Source organism: Vicugna pacos, unplaced genomic scaffold (assembly GCF_048564905.1).
Source record: "Vicugna pacos unplaced genomic scaffold, VicPac4 scaffold_19, whole genome shotgun sequence".
NCBI classification, from domain to species: Eukaryota; Metazoa; Chordata; class Mammalia; order Artiodactyla; family Camelidae; genus Vicugna; species Vicugna pacos.
In genome coordinates, this window is record NW_027328740.1 from 25468395 (window position 1) to 25485433 (window position 17039).

The following is a 17039-nucleotide window of genomic DNA, read 5'->3' on the forward strand; positions in this document are numbered from 1 at the left end:
TCTAAAGAAAGCCAGGTATCTCAAGTTCATGAATTTAATGCTTTTCAATATATGGGAGGAAGCCAACATTTGGGCTGACTGAATATATACTTTAGACAAGCACCTAGCTATCTAGGGCCAGTAATCTGTCCTTTCTTATTCTGAGTCTGCTCAGAGGGCACCGTTGTGAATGGCTGCAGGCCTGTCTTCACTGGGGGGTGGCGGCAGCCGCTGATGACTTGTTTTCAGCATTCTTTGTTTAGTGACATGGTTGCAATATTTTCATTCAATTTGTAGTGTTTTCATTCACAGAAAATTATGGTATTACCCTGATTATGGATAATCTGGAAGCTTGGAATGGAACCGAGATGGAATTACTGCAGGTAACTTCTACTTTAATAAGCCATGTGTAAACATGAACACGGAGGAAGCATACAAAAGGATTCGGTGGTGAATGGGAAGGGTTTCTGCACGTTACAGGAGAAGGCAAGGCAGAATTCTTCTTCTTTGTGGGCAGGTATGTGAGTCCAACTTTCCTTTCTGAAGTGCTTTCTGAGAACTGTTTATGGTAATGAACCAACATTGACAAACGGTGACACACATTGCATTTAAGAGCTGGCTGGCTTCAACTTGGGTATTGGACAGGTGGAATTCATAGGCAGTGGTCAGGTGGATGGGACAGAGATGGAGCCCAGGCCTGGGCCCATATTCAGGTTGAAATCGCCATTTACTCACCATAGCGCCTTGGACTTGAATGTAACCTCTCTTAAACTGATGGTGAGTCTGTGAAATGGGCATGATAATATTCGTTACTTCCTGGGCTTGCTGTAAGTTCTGAAGATTATTATAGCACACATGAAGCACTTAACACACTGACACTTAGCAGTGTACACTTTGTTCGACCACCACGCTTGGTGTGTGTCAGAGCCTTAAAGGCAGCATGTGTCTGTTTAGGATGCACTGGTAGCCCCTTGGCTACTTTGTGAATTTGGTGATTTCCTTTAATACTTGTAACTCTGTGTGCCATGGGCAGTTATTTTTATGGACAGATGAGGAATCTCAGGGTAAAAAAGACTGTGTAATTTGCCCAAAGTCAGACCATAATTTTGTGTGCAGGGGCCTCGGTTCAGCATGGGCTCCTGGGCCTTCTGCTCTCTCCGTTCAGCACCAGAGCCAGATGTGGGCTCGGCTGTTTCCCAGCCCAGAATATCCGGCAGGCCACAAGACACACCTGGTCCTGTGCTGCTTGAGCAAAATCTCCGGAGGAGAGACAGTTACAAAAGGGATAAACATAAAAACAGACGACAGCAAATTGTGATCAGCTCTGAGAAGGAAAGGAACACGTCTGGCCGTGCAGAGCTGGGAGCTTTCCCATCGGGGCTGCTCTGGGGGCGCTCATCTCAGCTAAACAAGCTGTGCTGCTGCACCAAGGCAGGAAGGCAGGGCGCGTGTGGCCAGGTAGACAGGGCCTCGTTGATCGTACTCATTCCCTATTAAGTGGCAGGTGTCACAGGCACTTAACTAATAAACAGATGTTGGCCAGAATCATCACGCATTTTGCTTGGTAGTTTTATTGGCGCCAACTTTGAGAGGAGGTCATTGAAGCTGGGGAGTTTGCTGCATGCCCGTGATTACCATGGAAATACCCCCACTGGTCTTTCAACCTAGACTGGTGTGGCTGTCATGTCCCAGCCCTGTGAATGGCATCGTGCAGCTTCTCCCAAGTGGCCCAAATGACTGACATTGATATGCTTAATTCGTAGGAAATGGTATGTGGCAATAAGAGAAAAAGGTAGTAAGAAATTGGAAAACTAGAAAATAACCAATTCTTCCCCTGCTGGGGGACCGTACCCTGTGTCTCTCACCCCACTCACTGCCTGTCACCTCCTCCCTGCCGACTCCGTGTTCAGAAGCCACTCTGAGCCTTTGAAGAACATTTTGCCTCATGACACTGTTGACTAGGACCTGCGACCTCTCTGTCCCTGGTTAACTCTCTCTTCAAAGCCATTTAAATTTCTTGCAGGCTCCTCCACTCAAATGTAAGAATAGCCCCTTTAAACTTCTTGATGCAGCTCCTTAATGAAGATCTTGGGAAGGAAACCTAGCCAAAACCTGGGAGGTATTCACAGAGTGAATGTAACCTGAGCATTTTTTGACGTTCAGAATCAGAGCGGTGGGAGACACAGGAAGGCCTTTTTAAGTTAGCAAGTGGAAAGAGAAAGGACTCAGGATGTTTGAGACTGAAACATCTCGGTCCCAGCCAGCAAGGCACCTGCGTTCAGGATGGTGTGTGGGGAGTGCAGAGTTCTCAAAAAGAAAGAAGTGGTGGGATGGCAGGGAGGACATTTAGGTACTTAACTGGGGAAGGAAAAAGTTGGCTGAACAATTCATGGTTGAACAAGAGGATTGTGACATGATGTGCTTGTATTTTGGAGAGAAGGGTTTTGTGGAGCCAGGCCTAAGGAGAAATCTCTCTGACTGGGGAGTCAGCACAACAAAAAAACACACAGAACCAGGCAGACCCCATGGCCCCTGATGGGGGAGAGGCTGCCCACCAATTGGAGACCTGGAGGCTGCTTCTGTCCCTTAGCTGGGGCCTCAGACCTCACTTCACATCCCAGTCCTGTTGATACAAGAAAAAATATGTGGGGCATGAGAAGGGCTGTGTCCCAGGCTTCCGTTGAGCCCCTGGGATGTGCCCCACCAGATTTTGTTCCTTGGCTTCATGCAGTAAAGAATTCAAGAACAAGCCAGTGTTGAGTAAAGGTAGATTTATTCAGAGAGATACATTGACAGGCATGAGAAACGTCACGAAGTATGGGGGTTTGATGCTCAGATTAAAAGTAGGCACACACTCCACAGAAATAGTGTGGGCCTTCTCCGAAGAGGTAGAGAGAGGGGTTCCTGGGATGTGGCTCTGTGTTGCTCCTTTTCTTGGGCTTCGTGGTTTCATATGCTAATAAGTAGAAGGACCAGCCTTAGGGCAAGGGGCTGGGATTCCAGGGAGTTGGCCATTTTCCACCCTTTGACCTTTTGTGGCTAGCCTTGTGACGGCCATGGTGCCTGGGGCCGTGTTATTCACCATGTTACTATTACAATGGGTGTATAATGAAGCTCAGGATCTACTAGAAGTTAAATCTCTTCATCCTGAGCCTCAAGACCTATTGGGGGTTGAATTCTCCACCATTTTGATGTTAATTGCTGTGGTCTTTCTTGAATGGCTTGCTCTGCCCCCTTCCATCCTGTCTCACTGTGATGACACAGAGAGAGCAAAGGCCGGGCCCTGCGTGTGTTCCTGCATTTAACAGCGGGAGATGTGGGGTGGGCTGAGGATGACTCTGAGTGGTGAGAAATATGTTTCAGATTTTCCCACATGAGACATGGGGACCTGCCAGCAGCCATTGCAGATTTATCTCACGGGCATTATCGCTTGTGTTGTTACGGAAACAACAGGCCAGCCAAGAAATAAGCAGCACTCAGAGGGTGGGAGTACTGAGATTTATTATGCCAGCGGGCTCAGAGGGGCTTCTGTTCCCAAGCCCTGAGCACATCCAAGACGTGCACATGAGGTTTTATAGGGTTAATTACAAGTATGGGGCTTTTAGCCAATAAGGCTCGAACAACAAAAAGCAAGGAATCAGTACACTGAAGCTTATCAATTTGGAACAGATCACGTTACTGACAATTGTTGACCTTGGATTTACGAGTTAGCTTGTTAGCCCAGTAAACTGACACTGAACTTCAGATTTACGAGTTAGCCCAGCAAAACTTAGATCAGTAAACCGACACTTATCACACTTAGATTTGTGACTTAGCTTGTTAGCCCAGCTGGGGTTTTTGTTCACAGTGTCACTCATCTTTTCTATTTTCCTTTTATTTTTAAAGTATTTAATCCAAATTTAATATCAGGATTTTTTTGGAAAGAAATTTCTCTTTTTCTTTTCTTTGGGGCTCTTTTGGGGGGTAGGTAATTAGGTATATTTATCTGTTAGTGGAGGCCCTGGGGCTTGAACCCAGGACCCTGTTCACACTAAGCACACGCTCTACCACCTGCCCCATCATCTTTTTCTTTTTGCTTTAGCTGCCAAGAATCTTACAGCTGAATTTCTAGTCGGCCTTTAACACTTGCCCTGACTTCATGGAATCCATTTTTATGAGTTTACCTCCCCCTGGTTTCATTTAAGTATTGAATCTCCATTTTCTCTTCACTCTCAGTTTTGCCTTTTTGTTGTTATGGTTGTTAAGCTGTGTTTAAAAAATTGTTTAATTTCTCTTTTAGCAGGAGGCTGAAGTAAATAAATATGTAAACAAACATCACACTTAAATGCTTTTATATATTCTAAGCTGTTTAGTAGTTAATTAAAAACCAAATTGAATATTAAAGGGATAACATTTTTAAATTATTTTTTAATTTTTTATAAAGACATAGCTGATTTAAAATATATGTTTCAGGTGTACAATAGATGCTCCATTTATAGTTACTGTAAAACATTGTCTGTATTCCCTGTGTTGTAAGATACATCCCTCTAGAGTGTTTACATTACATGTTGCAGTTTGTATAAGAAAGTTGGGTAACGCAGAGTCTGGAACGTGGCTGTGTATGACTCAGGTTCACGCTCACCCTGCCTGTCAGAGCTCAGGCCTTCACTCCTTTCTGCAGGGGAGCGAGTGGAGGCAGCTCTTATCAGCGCTGGCACCACACTCTGAGTGGCAGTGACAGCAGTGACTGTGTGTGGACGTGAAAATTGTTGTTCCAAGAGTTTTACATGCTTTTCTGCATTTAATAATTAAAGCCCTCCTGTGAGGAAGGGTTTTAAGTTTTTAATGAATAATACATTTTATTTTGATATTGATAGACTTCAAAACTCCGGAAAATTTACAGGAGTAGTACAATAAATGCTTAGATACAGTTCACCTTAAAGGGCACTATTTGCCCTTTTGTGACGGGCTTATTTTAGCATAAATTTTCAAAGTTCATTCATATTGTAGCCTGAATCAGTACATTATTCTTTTTGTTTGATAATATCCTTTTCCTTTTTTTTCGTTTTTGGTCTATTTAAAAATATTTTCATTGAAGTCTAGTCAGTTTATAGTGTTGCATCAGTTTCTTGTGTACAGCACAAAACTTCAGTTAAATAGGAACATACCTGCATTCATTTTCATATTCTTTTTAAACATAAGTTACTATAAGTTATTAAATATATTCTCCTGTGCTATACAGTATATACTTGCTGTTTATTGTATACATACTCAGCATCTGCAAATCTTGAACTCCCAATTTATTCATTCCACACCCTCTCCCCTCTGGTAACCATAGTTTGGTTTCTATGTCTCTGTGTCTGTTTCTGTTCTGTAGATAAGTTTATCTTTTTGTTCCTTTGTTTTTGTTTGTTTTTTTGTTTTAGATTCCACATGTGAGCGATCTCATATGGTATTTTTCTTTCTCTTTCTGGCTTATTTCACTTAGAATGTCATTCTCCTGGTCCATTCATATTGCTGCAAATGGCATTATTTTATTATTATTTTATTGCTGAATAGTAGTCTATTGGACATATATACTACAACCTCTTTATCCAGTCGTCTGTCAGTGGACATTTAGGTTGTTTCCATGTCTTGATATTGTAAATAATGCTGCTGTGAACATTGGGGTGAAACTGTCTTTTTGAATTACGTTTCCTTTCGGATATATGCCCTGGAGTGGGATTGCTGTGTCATCTGGGCCCCCAAGGTTTTGTCTTTTGAGGAACCTCTATACAGTTTTCCACAATGGCTCCACCAAACTGCATTCCCACCACAGTGTAGGAGTGTTCCCAATTCTCCACAGCCTCTCCAGCATTTAGTGTCTATGAACTTCTGAATGATGGCTATTCTGACTGGTGAAAGGTGATACTTGTTTGCAGTTTTGATTTGCATTTCTCTGATAATGATATTGAGCATTTTTTCATGTGCCTATTGGCCATTTGTATGTCTTCATTGGAGAAATGTTTCTTTAGGTCTTCTGCCCATTTTTGGATTGAATTGTTTGTTTTTCTTTTTTATCAAGTGTAAAAGCTGTTTACATATTCTGGGAATTAAGCCCTTGTCACTTTCATTTAATGCAACTATTTTCTCCCACTCCATAGGTTGTCTTTTTGCTTTAATTTTTGTTTTCTTTTCTGTGCAAAAGCTTGTAAGTTTAATTAGAACCCACTTGTATATTTTTGCTTGTATTTCTATTGCTATAGTAGACTGCTCTTGGAAAATATTGTTGAGATATATGTCAGATGTTTTGCCTATGTCTTCTTCTAAGAGGTTTATAGTGTCTTGTCTACAATTTTTAGTCTTTAAGCCATTTTGAATTCATTTTTTTGTATGTTGTGAGGGGGTAGTCTAACTTCATTGATTTACATGCAGCTGTGCAGTTTTCCCTGCACCATTTGCTGAAGAGGCTGTCTTTGCTCAATTGTATGTTCTCACCTCCTTTGTCAAAGATTCAATTACCAAAAGTTTGTGGGACTATTCTTGGTAATTTTGTTTATCCATTCATTGATGGATGGATATTTTTAGTGACTTTTAGCTACTCTGAATGATACTGCTATGAATATTGATGTGCAAGTTTTTGTGAGAATACATTTCCATTCTGTTGGCTGTACAGTTGGCCCACCATATCTGTAGTTTCCACTTCATGGATCCAGATGGCTGATTGCAAAGGGACTTGATCATCCTTGGATTATGGTATCCAGGGTGGGGGTTCCTGAAACCAACCCCCCGAGGACACTGAAGGATGACTCTACATGTAGGAGTGGAATTGCTCAGCCACATAACTCTAACCTTTTGAGGAAACATCGGGCTCTTCCAAAGAAGCTGCACCATTGCCCCTTTCCAACGGCTGCATATTGAGGGTATCCATTTCTCTGCCTCCTGACTGACACTTGTTATTGTCCATGTTTTGATTATAACCATCCTAGTGAGTTTAAAATGAGATCTCATTTTGATTTTGATTTCGCTAGTGATGCTGACCATCTTTTCAGATGCTTATTGGCCAATTGTGTATCTATTTAAATCCTTGGCAAATTAAAAAATTGGGTCGATTTTCTTTGTATTGTTCAGTTGTAAGCATTTGTTTTATATCCTGGATACTAGTCTCTTATTAGATATATGCTTTGCAAGATTTTTCTCCTATTCTGCAGATTGTCATTTCACTTTAATTTTTTTAAACATTAAAACAATTTCTTTATAGGGGAGGTAATTAGATTTATTCATTTTGTTTTTCTTCCTTAGCACACACTCTATCATTTGAGCTACCCCTTTCCCCTTTCATTTCACACTCTTGATGTTGTCCTTTGTAACAAATGATTTTAATTTGATGAAGTCCATTTTATCTATTTTGTTTTATCACTTGTGCTCTTGGTATTGTATCTAGGAAGCCATAGCCTATCCTATGACCACAAAGATTCATACTATGTCTTCTTTTAGAAAGTTCATATATTTAGTTTTTACGTTTCTGTCTGTGATCCATTTTGAATTAATATTTGTTATATAAAATACGGGGTCCAGATTCCAGATTCATTCTTTTGCCTTCAGATACCCAGGTGTCTCTGCTCCATTTGTTGGATAGACTATACTTTCAATGGAGTGTTGTTGGCACATTTCTGGAAAACTGACTGTAAATGTAAGTTTCCCCCCAGGATTTTTTATTGTGTCTCATAGATTTCTGCATCCAAACTTATGACAGAAGCATAATGACTTGAGTGCTCTAGATTTGCTGTAACCTTTGAGTGAGTCCTCCAAATTTGCTCTTCTTTTTCAAGATTGTTTTGGCTGACCTGGGTCCCTTGCTTTCAATATGAATTTTGGGATCAGTTTTTCAATTTTTGCAAAGAAGTCAGCTGGAATTTTGATAGGGATTCCATTAAATATGTAGATTACTTTGGGAAGTCTTAACATTTTTAACAATATTTTCTACCATTGCATGATCATGGGATGCCTTCCATATATGAAGATATTTTAAAATTTTTTTGGTGATACTTCAAAATATTCAATGTACAAATCTTGTAAACTTTTGTTAAATGTATCTCTCATTTTATTTTTTATGCAGTTGTAAATGGAACGGCTTAGCTTCATAAGGGTGGGACTATATATATCAATTTATTTATTTCTAGGATTCCTACATAGCAAATACACTAGGTTTATATTTGCTACATTGATCTATCCACAATTCTTCCCACCCCCGTGTCATAAGAAACCAAGACCCAGCTTAAGCCATCTGAACACCTATGTGGAAGTGAGAAATGAGACCTTTGGGTGGGGTTTGTGTAGATGATACTGAGATCTTATTCAGGATGGCTTCATCTTAATTTCTTTTAAACAATCCTTTCAGAGTACATAGTCAGATACATTAGGAAAATGCTGTTTTGATGTGCGGAGGAGCTAAGACTATAATTTTCAAGTAATTTCTAGTGAGAGTGTTGTACTTGAAACATAATTTGCATCAATCTTTGAAGATTTATGTTTCAGGAGCTTTGAGTAAATAATACCTGTCTTTATTCAATAACTACAACTAAATGCTCAAGCAACATGTAAGAGTTTGAGCAAACTGCTCCCGCCCCGTAGTGCTGGTTGGTTGCAGCTGTAACTGGAGTCAGCGCTTACCTCGCCCAGTACACTTGTGCTGATCTGCTCAAAACAGTTCGTCCAACAGTTTGTCGGTAGTCTTTTAGACAAAGCCATAAAGCATTGATTTAAGGTTGCTGGAATGTAATCTATTCTTATTAATATTAAGTAAGCACATATTGAGTACTTACTGTATGTTGGGAATTGTCCCTCAGCCTCACATGAATATTACTTCTAATAAAACCTCTCATATTTCCCTGTTATTTGCACTTTACAGATAAGGAGACTGAGGATTAGGTCTTCTCTCTTTTGGGGGGAGCTCATTATCAATGATGGGAAGTTGTAAGGAAAAAGATATTGATTCATCCAGAGAAAATATTTTTCTGAGATTCAGTATTGAAGAAGGTAACCACTGAAGAGGGTGATCATTGTTTGAGTGAGACGAGCCCCGGGTTGTACGGAGTCAGCATCCCTGTCCTGGACGCTGCACGTGTAGAGCTGCGTGGTGGGTGAGGCGGCGCGGCCGCGCAGGGAAAGCGGATGCCGGTCCGTTGGGCTGTGCTCAGGCCCGGTGGGGCTTTCTCCTAAGAGCAGTGGACCGTCATTGACAGATTTTAAGTAGGCTAGTGCGATGCTCTCGTAGATCACTTTTGTCTTGTAGAATGCTTAGAAACATTTAGAAGGCTCGGCAGGAGGTGATGTGATGAGTCAGAGTAGGGTGGCTGCGAGGTGTAGCAGTGTTCAATTTTCAAGTGATTTTCAGTCCCAGGTTTGTGGCTCAGTAGCCGTGTCATTTTGGATGACACACCCAAGGAAGTGAAACAATTTATCTAATCAATAGAAGCAGTGATGTACCGAACTCCCAGGACTGCTGTGTAGATCCAGTGAGATAACGTGTGCACAGTGTGCAGCATGGTCCCCAGCACAGAGTCAGTGCTGAGGGAGTGCCAGTGAGTACCTGGTAGGACAGGTGTGGGTGGTGGATCTCGTTGACTGAGGAAATTTGCCCCTGAAGGAGGGGTCTTGTCACATCTGTGAGTGATTGGCCTGAGCTGGGAGAGGCAGGGAGACCTTGCCCCCGACCAAGGGCCCTGGGCAGGATGGCTATGGGAGGAACACCGTGAAGTTAGCTCTTTGCAGGTGGAGTTGGAGGTGCCCTTGAGACATCTAAGTGCAGTGTCACAATCACAGAAGTGGTCTGGTCCCGGGCTGTGCATTTTCCTGCTGAGATATTGATCTCTGAACGCGAAGACATACTTTACAGGACAAGTGAATAGTAGTATCATCTCTCATCAAAGCTCACATCTCTTTATTCATCACTCACTTTGCTAATTGGGTACTTACAGAACACACTTCACTGTCCTCCCCTGGGCCCAGGCTCCACAGAAAAGAGCTGGTGAGTCTCCCTCTTTTCCAGAAGAAGACACACTTAGCTGGTAGACTTCTATACCTCGCCAGACTTAGAATTTTAGGTTGTTGATTTAATTCTATTTTCTGTTGGTCATCTCCTGACAGGAGAGACGTTTTACCTCATGGTCAGGTTTCAATTAGCTGTTACTGAGAATTGCTGGTCTGATCCATAGTGTATTTATTCTATTAACTTTGTAGAGTACTTATCATTTTTCTGTCTTTGCTCTTTAATTTTGTTTGCCCCTTCAATTTTCTATCTTATTTGGGACCTTATTTTATTTTTTAATTAAAAAATGTCTATTAGCAGTTAACAAAACAAAAGCAAAGAAAAAATGCACATGATAGCTAAATTTAGAAAATATCTTGTGTGTTTTCTGTCTCAGCAATGGAGGGTTCTAGAAACTCGTGAAAAGCTTCATTACATAAGTTCCTTTAAATTCTGATTAAGAAATAAAACCTTCCTTCCTCATCTTTCAAGCTGCACAGCTAATTGTCAAGAAAGTGAGGGGAAATTCTCAGAAGCCAAGACAAACCAGAAAGCAGGGATTCTGGGAGATACGTGAGCCTTAGAAGCCCTGGGGTGCCGGTTGGCTCCTGAACTGAGTTTCAGTTGCCCTGGCAGGAGGGCAGGAGGTGAGCCTGTGGCCTCTCACACTGGGAGTTGGATGGCTGTTCTTATATAAGGCCAAACACATCCTGAGAATCCTGCTTTATAAAAGGTTGAATTAGAAAGAAAAGAATAAAAGCATTCCTCAAGGCAAGGAAGTAAGGAAAGTAAAATTTTTTGGAAGCGGGAAAAATAACATATCCAAAGTAAGGATTTAGTTTAAAGCTGTTCTGGCATGAGAGTGACCACAAACCCATGGCAGAAAATCACAGCTCCTCCCGGAAAGAGAAGGTGTGTTTTGAATGAATCAGTGGACAGCCATTCTGAAAAAGGCCTCCAGAGTCTTCTGGATCAAGATACTGGACTCAAACACCTCCCTTCCATGGTCTCATTTAAATAACCAGAAAGGTTTTAAAGGAAAGAAGCCATAATCATAGTTCTATTTATTGACATTACTTTATGCTAGGAATTCAAAGGTGACTATGGAGTTGTCTCCTCTTTTATGGACCTTACTTTCTATTTGACATAGTTGGGGAACTTGGTGGAGGGTGGTGTTAGTATGTTGCAATTAACCAGGAGAGGAGTTTAAGAAAGCAGTGAAGGGTTGGTGACATTTTTCGCTGAGGACAGTCCTGTTCTGTTGGCTTGTAATTACAGGCTCGTTGAGTTGTCACTGGAGGGAATTAATCTTAAGGAATTTGGACTTAGCTCAGGCCTCTTCAGAATGGACAAGTGAACCTGGAGAAAGACAGTCAAATCTGTGCAGACATTGAAGTTCACTTCAACATGTGGTATCCATGAGCCAAAGATAGGACTAGTAGGCAGCACTTCTTGAGGACAGAGGAGTGGTTTTTAAGGTTCTTCAAGAATGAATCCCAAGGTACCGGGATGGCCAGTTGTCAAACTGTGACTTTGCTCTTTGGACGGTGTATCCACCAAGGGTATTGGCCGTTTATAAGTTTCCATTTCTCCTTAATACATGTCAGGTTATGAGGACGTGGGCATAAACGTTTCACACCTTGTCAAGGTGACTTTGGGTACCTGCCTAGAATCATGGGCACAGTTGCGGCTGCGTCATACATCTTGCCGCACATCCCGCTCCCCGGCTCCGTGATCACGGCAGAGTGGTTCCTTATTGAGCTGTCCATCTCCTCTGTTACATCGTAACCAAACAAAAGATTGGAGAGTATTAGCTTGGCTTTTTTCTTTTCTAACATTCCCTTCAAATTATGATGACTGATAGTGGACCCAGTTACGTTTGCAGATGATTTACAAGTAGGGCTGTCAGTACAAACCTTGTAATCCCCGCTGTGTGATCTAGAGAAGAAAGTTACACTCTTTCCAAATTGTTTTGATGCACTTATGTGGGAAAATGATGTATGTTTGAATATGTATTTCCTCTCTTACTCATCATGGCTAGAGATGAATATTTGTAGACATGGAATGAGTACTCTGTATTTGAACTGTATGGTCCCCTAAATTCTCCCCAGCTTTTTAAAGTCATCACTGGAGTGCTACCTCCAGAGTGCCGCAAAGCATCCAACACTGCCTGCTCTTCGGACACTGTAAGTTTCCAAGTTGGAGAAGGCTGCTGGCTGGTGAGGCAATCTCTCGCACATCTCTGGTTGGGTGATGTGAGCTGAGAACACAAGAATTGGCAGACAGTAACTAACCACGATCACGTCCATTTCTGGAACACTCATGGAGGATTTTACACCTATGCTAGTGGAATACGTTATTTCATTTAGTTTTCCCAAAAATCATAATTAGATTTTATCACCTGTATTAAAAAGGAAACTGTCAAAGCGAGTGACGTGCAGACTTTGGACTGGAACACGGGTCTTTCTGATCCCTGTCTCTGTTCCCTCCCCGGCCTATCCTTGCAAATGACCAGGAGACTCTTCCTCTGTCTTGAGTTTCCCTCTGATGTTACCGCTCTCTTTGTTTCTAAGAGAGGAAAACAAGTCTAAACTTACTTTCCAGTTGGAAATGGAATGGAGAGTTAACGTTGGAAGCCGGGAGAATCTGTCCTGTGATGAAGTGGTCTCCGAGCCACTTCCACTGGGATGTCACATCACTGTCTGGGCCCCTTGCTCAGCCTGTGCACAGGTGACAGCGCAGTTGTGCCGAGCAGTCCTCCCGGACAGGGCAGTGGGTTGGAAATGAGTTTGGGGATTTGGTTTCATTACACAAGTTCCTGAGGGCCTTGACCTGGCACTTCGAGTGGGAGCATTCCCTGTCCCACAGACTGTGCTCTGGGCCCGTGCAGACCTGACGTGGCCTCAGCCTGAGTCTCAGGGCCCGTGGTGATGAGGAGCATTTTAGCCCAGGGTCTGCCGGAGGCTCTGAGACTACTGGGCTGTGGGACTTTGTCCAGGATGATAATAATTCCTCCCCGAGTTTCAGATTTCCTTGCCTGTGAGCCGGGGTAGTAGTTGTTTCTGAGATGATTGTAATGATTCAGTAATGGGCGCAGCGTGTGCTGACAAGTAGCTGGGTGCTTTAGGAGCAGAAGTCGCAATCACTCTGTCAGCCTCTCCCTGTGCGCTCTGTGCTTTGAGAAGTTGTGTGTTTGGTGAAAGTCCCGCCCAGACCCTAGGGTCTAGATGAACTGTTGTTCCTTTACTTTCCCTTCCTTTTCCTCTTTCCCTTCTCTGTGTCCCATGTTTAGGTAGCAGATTCCTCTATTTCAGGGAATACGGGCTTTTCTAGTAAAGGGACAGGTGGAATGCGGAGAGGTGGGGCCCAGAGGGGGTCTGGAGTGTCTGCACAGTGCTGCTTCCCTGCGTTTCTGCATCTGGTCCCATCAGTGCACTAAGTCAGCCTTCCTCTTCCTTCCTGTGTCATCGGGTCTCTGTTTTAAGGGAAAACCATTTTTATGGGTCTTTTTTCACTTACGTGTTTCATTCAGATGCTTGTTGCTTTTCTCCCTGTGCTTCAGCGTTCCGAGGAGAAAATTCAGCCGTGCAGCATCCTCTCCGAGCTCTACGAGTTGATCGGCTTCCACTGCAAGTCCACCTTCTTCAAGCGGGTGGCCCCCGTGCGGCACGCGGCCCCCGGCATCCCGGAGCCTGGCGGGAAGGCCTGCTCCCGACTCCTCCTGCAGACGCTTCCTGGCTACAGTCTGTCACTGGACTTGCAGGACTTCAGCAAATGTGTTGGAACTAAAACATTGCTTCAGCCCCATTAACCATGCCTGGTTTGGGCCCTGCTGTCCTGCCTCATCAGGGTGAATCTTGATTCATTTAGAACAGGGCTCAGCCGACTTTTCCTTTCAAGGGCTTGGGGGTAAATATTTCAGGGTCTGAAAACCTCCTGATCTCTGGTGCAGCTGCTCAGCTCTACTGATTAGATGCCAGAACAGCCAGATAGTCCACACACCCATAGAGCTTTATTAACAGCGGTGGCTGGGGCTGGATTGGGTGTATGAACTGCAGTTTGCCCCCACAGCCTCCTCAATATTGACACCTGCACCAGAGTGTACATTTGTGACAATGGGTGAACCTACACTGACATGTCATCATCACCCATAGCCCATAGTTGACACTAGGATTTACACATTGTGTTGTGCACTCTGTGGGTTTGGACAGATGTACAATGACATGTATCCACCATCACAGCATCATACAGAGTCGTGTGTCTTAGTGACCTTAAAATGCTCCGTGCTGCACCTCATTCATTGCTCTTTCCCCTCTAGCCTCTGGCAGCCACTGATCTTTCAGTCTCTGTGTTTTTCCCTTTCCCAGAACACCATACAGTTGGAATCAGACAGTTGCTGAAACTTCCCAGATTGGCTTCTTTCACTTGGTAATATGCATTTAAGGTTCCTCCATGTCTTTTCATTCCTTGATAACTCATTTCATTTTAGCACCAAATAATAGTCCATTTTCTGGCGGGACCACAGTTTATTTATCCATTCACCTACTGAAGAAGAGCTTAGTTGCTTCTGAATCCTGTTGAGTATGAATAAAGCTGCTATTAACATCTGTATGCAGATTTGTGTGTGAACATAAGTTTCCATTTCATCGAGTAAACACCAAGGAGCACAGTTGCCGGATCATATGTTAGAATTACGTCTAGCTCTGTAAAAAATTGCCAGACCGTCTTCCAAAGTACCTGGGCCATTTTTCATTCCCACCAACAATGCATTATAATTTCTGGTGCTCCACATCCTCACCAGCATTCGGTGCTGTCAGTGTTCTGCATTTTGGCAGTTCTGACAGGTGTGCAGTGGTATCTCGCTGTTTCAGTCTGCATCCCCTTGATGACAGGTGCTGTGGAGCATCTTTCCAAAGGCTTCTTTGGCATCCAGATTTCTTCTTTGATGAGGTGTGTGTTCAGGCATTTTGCTCATTTTTTAATCAGGTTATTCATCCTTCTTGTTGAGTGTAAAGAAATTTTGGTATATTCTGGATTTCAGCCCTTTATCAGTGTGTCCCTGCCCTTCACCTTCAGTGCCAGAGTTGTCCTTTGGGTCTCAGTGGAGTGTCAGATCTTCAAAGAGATTCCCTGTCTTCCCTCAGCCTAAATACTGTCCTTGTATTTTTCACTTTCAGTGACTCATTTTGTTCTTTTTAAATAGCATTTCCCATAATTTGTAAGTATATTAAAGACAAAAGGGCAATGATTGAACACCGCCTGCCCCACCAGGCTGTGTGCCCTGTGAGAGCAGAGGCCCTGTCCCCACTCACCGTTTCCCATGACAGCACATGGCACATGTCCATGTAAAAGTGTGTAACGTGGGGCCAAACCTGATGAGCAGCTATGACGACATGTGTTGTCTACCATTTATTGAGTAGACTTTGTTTCTGATCTTAATTATTAAATCATATGAATGAAACTTGGTTGTTTTGAAAAACAAAACAACAAAGCACACCTCAATGTGATTGGTAATTTCTACTTAGATTTCTGACCCAGGAGGGGATGTTCACCATCATTTTGTGGAGGAGGTTGGGAAGGTAAAGTAAGAGAGTGAGATCAAATAAAGTAAAAATGATAACAGTCAGTTGGCTTTATTTTCACTGAAATAAAAGTTATTTTAAACCCTATCTCAGCTGTTGTCCTGTTGTTTTAAACATTTCTCATAGAATTAAATGGAAGCCCACTAAACCCTGAAAGGGAAACTGTGTGCTCAGGTCCTGAAAATTGTTTATGTCTATTTCTTGAGATACAAATTTCCCTGCTGGTTACAGAAATACGAGGCGGGAACACAACAGTGCACTGCATGTGTCTGCCGGCTTCACGGGCTGCTCAGTGTCAATTTCATTTTCTTGGGTTGCAGTTTAGGACGGATTTCCATGAGAAATATTGCTCAGACTTTTCCTGAATGAAGGATTGAATTTTCCACAGGAAATATTATGAAACAGAGTGACAAGGCACAAGGGTTTCCCATAAAGGAATAGTTGATATAATAAACTCTCACTATGGTGAATATTTTTAATAAAAGCAAGTTGAAAATTTTATCACTAGGTCAAATGGCACAAATCCGTCTGAAGAAAAAAGATTCAAATTATATAGAAGAAGTGGTTTGAATCAAGTAGAAATTATGATTTCTACATTATTTGTTGTAAGAACTTATACTCAGTCTTATCATAATTGCCGGTGGTAGGAAGTGGATCATTATTTATTTATTAAAAAAAATTCACAAGGTGCTATTTGCCCCATTCTTGATGCGGCAGTCCTGTGGCTAGTTAAGTTGGGACATTTAGGAAACTTAGCTAGGTTTTCCGGACATTGATTTCAGCCACTTTATATTTACTACAATCTCTTCTTTTGTGTCGGCATATGGTCCATACATAAATATGGGGAGGAACAACCTCCAACTCGGGTTTACAGTGTAGACCGCAGGAAATTCAAACCGGCACTAGGAAACAAACTGAGAAACCACAGTAAGGGTTTCTCCTGCAACCCGTTCCCTTTGTGCTGGATGAACGAACGTCTCTCCACATGCTCAGTTCTGAGAGATAAGTGTGTGTGAAAGCCGTCCTTCACCTAGCTTGAAGGGAACACAAAGTTTCTTTTCAGTTGCAAACTCCAATCCATACATATATATGGGGAGGTACAAGCTCCAACTCGGTTTTACAGTGAAAACGGCAGGCACTTCAAACCGGCACTAGGAAACCGACTGAGAAACCAGAGTAAGGGTTTCTCCTGCAACCCGTTGCCTTTGTGCTGGATGAACGAAGGTCTCTCCACATACTCAGGTCTGAGAGATAAATGAGTGTGAAAGCCGAACTTCACCAAGCTTGAAGGGAACACAAAGTTTCTTTTCAGTTGCAAACCCCACTCCATATATGTATATGGGGAGGTACAAGCTCCAACTCGGTTTTACAGTGAAAACGGCAGGCACTTCAAACCGGCACTAGGAAACCGACTGAGAATCCAGAGTAAGGGTTTCTCCTGCAACCCGTTCCCTTTGTGCTGGATGAACGAACGTCTCTCCACATGCTCA

General features: G+C 42.7%; 1 protein-coding gene across 1 annotated transcript in view; it reads left to right on the plus strand.

Moving 5' to 3' along the window:
- The window catches only part of LOC140693336 (trafficking protein particle complex subunit 9-like), a 115555-nt gene extending 101506 nt beyond the window's left edge, over positions 1 to 14049 (plus strand). Inside the window, exon 6 of the mRNA XM_072957272.1 lies at positions 13530 to 14049. Coding sequence (XP_072813373.1) covers positions 13530 to 13778 — 249 coding nt within the window. The 3' untranslated portion in view covers positions 13779 to 14049. The remainder of the gene's footprint in view (positions 1 to 13529) is intronic.
- Positions 14050 to 17039: the final 2990 nt, after the last annotated feature.